This window comes from Convolutriloba macropyga, chromosome 1 (assembly GCF_964194025.1).
Source record: "Convolutriloba macropyga chromosome 1, txConMacr16.3, whole genome shotgun sequence".
Lineage (NCBI taxonomy): Eukaryota > Metazoa > Xenacoelomorpha > Acoela > Convolutidae > Convolutriloba > Convolutriloba macropyga.
In genome coordinates this window covers 2322631-2329457 of record NC_134468.1, presented here as the reverse complement: position 1 = coordinate 2329457, position 6827 = coordinate 2322631, and the positions used below count along the sequence as shown (strand labels likewise).

Genomic DNA, 6827 nt, shown 5'->3' with positions numbered 1-6827 from the left:
TGCTCAACAATTTGACTTCTGTGCTTCAAAATTTGTTTGAGTGAAATTAGTTTAAAGTCAATTATACTCAAATCTCTAATGAAAGTCCCCTGTAATAATGAAATAAACTGCTCGATGATTATCAAATTTTTTTCTACTAGGCTATTCATAGGCGTCGATAACTTCATGAATAATCTCTGCATTTTCTATATTTTAGCGCACGCAAGACTATATCGCAGCTACATTAGGTACTCTGCCAGCTATGTTACTTGTTTTTGAATCCTCTTGTTAAAGAAAGCTTATAAATAATTATCTCAGATTTAATAAATTAATCTAGTATGCACTTGATCTACTACACAATGAGAGGCCAAGCAAGCTGAGCCTGTCCTCCGGAAAAGGCAGTTGATAATTAATTATCTATTAAAAGATTCAAAAATCGAACAATACAGGAATTTTTGAAAATGAATTGTTGCCGCATCGTTCGACTGGACAAAGGGAAGGTTCAAGCCAGCAGGAGACATGTGTTGTGTGGCCACACTTGAAGACGTTGAGCATTTCTACTTTACTGAAACCTTTCCTCTGCTTGTCCATTATGGAACCATTGCAAATGGCGCACTTCTGAAAGCAAAGCGAAACAACCCAGTTGAGTATTGGAGTAAATTTTGATTCAGAAATCTGGGTTTTTATTGTTCTGACCTCCATTGGGGACATAATTTACATATCTGAAGTTTTTGTTGGGAGGCGCTTAAGACCAAGCGATATTTCACATGCAGATCCCTAGATCAGAAAAAAATCAAGCAAGTTGATAATGTATCATTAGTAAGCTAAATTCAATTGCTGAAAATTCAAGTTTTTTGACGGTTGTTATGCCATTTTAATGTCAGTACAGATTAACCACTGCTAAAAATCAAAGACAATTTAGCAAAATCAAACCTAAGCAAGATAATTTATTATGTAATTGCAAAGCCCACGCCCCAGCAGCCCGTGCTATGAACGTATCACAACTGAACTCGGTTAACTATAATGAGTATGATCAAACATGGCCATTTTTCAGCGGCTAGTTAGCAATCGGACTATTGTGTATGAAGTGTTGGGAGGCTGTGCGTTTTTCTCCCGCTTTTCTAAGTAATCAGCGCCTGAGCTATTTTGTTAAATTGGACAGGTTTTATATGGCATCACCAGAAAGTGGCTCCACAAAAAGTCATCCCAAATTTGACTGTGGAAAATCATTATTCCCTCAAAACTCTCAGTGTATTGAATAGGGTCCGTTATCCTGCCCAGAATGTTATTTTCTTTTATGAAATGGACAACGCAGAATGCTCAAAAGTTATCAAGAAAACTAACCAAATTGTGAACTTCTGTAGATATTTTCCAAGTTGCCTCATCCTGCCTGCTTTTTGTGGCACTTCTCTGGCGACCGAAAAATGTCCCAGTCTCTCGCCGAACCAAAGTGCTTTTGTCAGCTTTCTTAAACAACTTGAACATCTTCTGTTTCTTGCGCATAACCCACGCTTCACTGTGAATCACTTTGCGATAGAACAACTCGGAAGACAGGTTCCGCTTTTCTAACGTTTGATCACAATCCTTACTGATCTCAGGAGTCCATTCGGCTATCAGATTCCGCAAATCATCTATATTGTGGAGTTTGTAGAATTCAAAAAGTAGCTCTTCTGTGAAAGAAATTACGAACGCTTTCCTCGATTCCTCGGGATACTGTTTGTGACAAAAACAGAATTGAGACTCGTTGGACTCAGCTGTTGAAAGCTCCAGGATTATCAACCACACGGATATCTAGAAAAAAATTTATACTAACTTTGATCAAGAGGTCCTAGCACACTAACACATTTTCTACATAGAAAACGTTCAGCGACGAAGCTCTATCCCAAAATTTCCCCTCTCGTGTTGCTCACCTATTCCGGACACGCAAAAAATTTCACTGCTTCCAATAATTTGAGGCTAATAAAAATGATTTGCAAGTGAGCCCGTGAAACCTGTATGCGCATTTAGTGTTTAATACTTCGATACTCGCAGTATCAAGTTCTGGAGACAGAGCTGGGTAATGATCAACATGCATTTGTTACTTCATAGTTGCGACTTGTTAACGGAAAACTGGAAAAATTTATCCATGTCCTGTTTGCCCCCCCACCCCCCCCCCCCCCCACCAGCGTAACGAGTACATAGTATTTGCACCCCCAGTCCGAAAAAATAGATCATGATTTACTATGTAATTGCACGTTCTCTGTAATTGGGGGTGAATAACGTACTTTTGGTACCAACTTAAAAGATCCAAATCTAAAAACAAAATCTTTTAAAGAAGAGCTAAAATATATAGAAAAATTACCGCATTTTCGTCGGAATTTTGCTTCAAAACAGCGTCAACTTCTTTCAAAATGAGTGACTTGTCTCTCAACTGGACTGTACACAACTCCAGTCTGTCTGCTATTCTGGGACTAGAGTGAAGTGCTTCCAGGTACCCACTCACATTTATGGCTCCTGCCTCTGTCGTGAACGCATCTTCTGTTATACTTTCCATAGTCTGAAAACGTTTATAAAGATTTGAGGATCTATTCTGTCCCCCCCCCAGTTTAGTGAGCATAATTTTTATGGCCCCCAGACGCACGTGCTATTTTCTTTCATAGTAACGTGCTAGAATTTGTAACTGGGGGTCATAAAAAACACTGGGGGCCGAAACAGAATAGATGCAGATTTGGAATGTATTTCAGACTCTGTGCGCATTTATTTTTTCGACCCCAGGCGCACGTGCTTCTTTTTTCATAATGAAGTGCTATATAACCACAATTTTTGGGTCTTTCCCATCATAGCCCCCTATCAAACTATAGTCCCCGATTATGGTAAATTTGCCATGATGCGGGGCTATAGTTTATCTGACCTCTAATGTGGGGGTATAATGGAAAGAACCCAATTTTTAACACGGTGTGGGACGAACAGAATAGATCCAAGATTTCTCACTTCTTAATTTTTCATTTAGCAAAGCAACCTTCATGGACTAAAAACACTTAGTGTGGTTGAAACTTGCGAGTTTTAAAATGCCACACGTTTGCAGTGCCAGAAGTTCTTCTATACATAGCCTGAAGTTAAATTAAAACACTCACATGCACATTTTAAAATGCCGAAAGCCTGCAGTGCCAGAAGTTAAAATGCCAAAAGTTCCTACTTAGCCAGAAGTTGACTCTCTTCATTTTTAGACGTGCTCGTTTTGTGTTTTAAATAATGGTCAAGTGACTCTGCTTGAAGTCACTCAGAGCTTCTGGCGTTTATCGAGAACCGCGAAGCAGTTCGAGATATTATGTCAAAATTTCGAAGTGACTTCTGCAGAGTCACTTAACCATTCCTAAAACACGAAACGCGCACGTTTTAAAATGACGTTAAAACGCAGATGATTTTTTTCTTCGGTTTTTGTTTAATATTTTGTTTCAAGTTTTGACTTTGCAGAATGCCATATTTTTAGAGAATACTGTGAAATTGGCGTTCATTGAAATATGTCCGCAGAACTGAAGCTTTTAATCAGCGAGAAGTTTGAATCAAGGTTTCCACATCATACTGTCTCATAATTTTTAGTATCAAGTTACTGAAAAGCAGTACAGCTTCAATTTTGCAATTTTTATAAAGAATGGATTTTTTGAAAAACGTTTTTCGTTTGGAACTTTGCAAATCTTGCTATAGATTAGTCTTGCTGCTTTTTAGAACAGGATTTTTCAAGTACATTATCTCAGTGAGAATTTTTCAAAGTTGTTTTGGCGCAGACACCCTGACCACTCAATGCAAACCAAAGTTTCTAAGCGTCGATATTGCGTGTCATTTTCTTTTTTGACGTATTTTTATAGCGCTGATTAAAGTCTGCAGTTTATCGTTTTTGTTGAAAGATTTGGTGATTAATAAATATATCTTTAGCAACTATTCTATCACTTTTGTAACCGTGCCATTAAAGTTTACGAGTTGTTATAAGACTAAAACCTTTACAATTGTTCGAGATTCGAGTTTTGTTTTCTTTATTACAATAAAAGGAATTAGAATTGTGTTAGGGCAATATTTCTTACGACTCGAATAGGCGTTGTGTTGTTCTGTTTTTGTGAGCGAGGGAAAAAACCGGAAATAATAAAAACCGGGATCAAATAAATTTTGAAAGAAGTGTTTCGGTGATCACATTTGAAAACAGCAGAAAAAGAGTGGTAATTTTGTTCATACCTTCTTTTGAAACAGAGCGAGTGTAGGTGCGAAAAATTTTCGCTCAGCCAGTGAATTTTTTGTTCAGGTGCTTCTTTTTGAAGCTGTGTTGTTTTTGTTCTCAGGTTTTATTATCTACCCTCATCTTCTCAGCAGACTATTATTGCGCTCCTATGATATTTTTTACATTTGAAAGAATTTTAATTGTATTGGTGCGCTGTCTGTTTTTCAAGATCTTTTCTCCTTTTTTTTCGACCTTCTCTTGTCGAGAAGTTAAATTGGAGTAGTGATTTTAATTAGGCTGGAGTAGTAAGAGGAGGAGAAAGCGAGAAGTTTTATGTCGTGACTTTTTTCAAACTGCCTTAGCGAAGTAGTAAAAAAAGGTTTTAATCAGATTTATTGTTTGTGAGAGCCAGCTTTTTCCTTGCGCCGCAAATTGATTTCTGTTTTCACCAATTTTCTCTTCATTATCTATACAAGTTCTTTTAAAACGTGATATGTTTGGCCTTTTCATTAGTAATGTTTGGGCTCACATATTTTTGTATTTGTTTTTCGTTGTTTCGTCGCGTCAGAAAAAATTTGTCAACAATTCCATGAAAGAGCTGTCAATTCTCGGCATAACTTATTCAGTTCCCGGTTGACACCTTACCGGGTCATTCTGCTTAATGATGGACACGACTTCGTCAATAAGGTAGCCTCGTTCCCACTGTAGACTGGCCTGGTTCTCTGGCTCTAAGTTGGATCTGATCCTATTGCATGATCTGCACTGGAAATCTAGAACAAACAACTAAAGCATCCATTACAGAACGAGAGAATTAAACTCTAATATCGCTCGAAACACTTTCATTTTGTTTTTTTTTTTAATCTATTCCGTTCGTGTTAAGTATTTTGTTTTTAAAGATTTCAAGCTGAATTTTTTGAAAATTCAGCGCAATTCATCGCAATTGTCATTGAAGTATGCAGTCGCTGTTCTAAACTTATTAGAAAAAACGGCGGAGACATATCAAGGTATCGTTTCTGTTTAGTTGAAACTAGACAAAAGAGCAAACTATCACCAAAACAAATACGCCGTTGGCTGGTACTTGATTGAAACTGAAGGACCTTACTTATTAACTCCCGGGTCGAGATGTAAGCGCCGTTTCAGCGCATTTTTTTTGTACAAAGCGCGCTGAATGCGCTGAAATTATGTAAGAAAAGCGCTGAATGCGCTGAAGCTTTGAAGAGGCGCTGAAAATTCAAAATTTCAGCGCATATTTAGCGCACTTCTTACATAATTTCAGCGCATTTTGAGTACAATTCTTGCAAAAGTTTAAGCACTTTTTTCAGCGCGTGTCTTAGAAAGTTTCACCGCATATCAGCACATCTCAGCGCATTATTATGTAAGGTTTTTGCGCTGAACTTTTTGAAAAATAAGCGCATTGCAGCGCATTTCTTACATAATTTTCGGCAAATTTCTCAACCCGGGCTGCAGCAACTGAACTTTACTGCAATGAAGTAACTTTTAATTTCTTTGTTTACATCAATCGCATAATGTTTAGAAAACTCCTCGACTCTCAAACGAAAGATGGTGTTTGAGAATGGATAACCAATTTTATTAACAAAAACTAAGGTTCCAATCCTACAAAACATTGCTGAACCCGCCTAATACTTTTGCTTCTATTTTGAGTCCAGGTTTGCACCTGTAAATTGTTCACTTACACTCAACTGGCGGACTAAGAGCTTCATTCAGAGACTTTAAGATGTCGAGAAGAACTCCTATGAGAATCGCGAAGTCCCAATCGAAAAGTTGCAAACTGCGAAGCAAACTTGACTGCCAGAGTTCCAATTTAGACTGAACTTCAAGTAACTTCCGGGAAACCCAACGTGAGAGAACTTCTGTATTGTTGTCGTTATTGAGCACCAAAAGTAACCTGAAACAATTTAAGGAAGTCATGCTATGATTATAAAGTCCTTTTTTAATAGCCGCACAGCGATAGCTGGGGCTATTATTGGCCTTCTCTTGGTTTTTTTTTATTTCGTCGTCATGATTTTTGTTACGACCATATGACGTCACAGCCACTTTTTGTTCATTCGTTCATGCAATTTCAACTGAATTGCATGTGTGACGTCATTTTTCGCTCTTAGTGGAGCGAATATTTTTGTTCATGCGCGTGATTAAATTTTTGGTCACACTTGACTTACCTCACTCTCAAAAATGACTTCCTCACTTTGAAATCGACTTTTATTTACTTTAATTCAAAGAGATAAGGTCAAATGGGTGTGTGTCACTCTAAATGAATGTTATTTGAGATCAGCTAATAGAGGCAGCAATAAATTATACAGATTTTTAATCAAAATATAACAGATCAGCCTTCAATGAAAAGACGAATTTTTTGGTCTGTCTTTTTTATTGTTTTTTTTTGGGACTGCAGATCTACGAATCTATTGCGGCTATTTTCTGGCAATCTGAGCAGCTATGTTTTTCAATTATCCGTTCAAGTTACTCTTAATTACTCAAAATTATTCAAGTTACTGAAAATTGAATTGTGCCCTAGATAAATTTAATTAGTTGTAAATTCTGGCTGCACAACAATTTACCCAATGCCACTGCGTAAAATTATGGGTATGTTTTGGCACAATGTTTGTTTGGTATCGGGATATTTTGACATAGGGGTTATTTTGTC

At 37.3% G+C, this 6827-nt stretch overlaps 1 protein-coding gene across 1 annotated transcript in view; it reads right to left on the bottom strand.

Annotated features, from left to right (window-relative positions):
• Positions 1–395: 395 nt before the first annotated feature.
• LOC142344400 (uncharacterized) overlaps positions 396–6827 on the bottom strand; it is a 51965-nt gene continuing 45533 nt past the window's right edge. The window contains exons 11-15 of the mRNA XM_075396015.1: positions 5863–6074; positions 4814–4938; positions 2321–2515; positions 1324–1770; positions 396–597 (exon numbers count right to left, since the gene is read on the bottom strand). Of these exons, the coding sequence (XP_075252130.1) occupies positions 409–597; positions 1324–1770; positions 2321–2515; positions 4814–4938; positions 5863–6074 (1168 nt within the window). The 3' untranslated portion in view covers positions 396–408. The remainder of the gene's footprint in view (positions 598–1323; positions 1771–2320; positions 2516–4813; positions 4939–5862; positions 6075–6827) is intronic.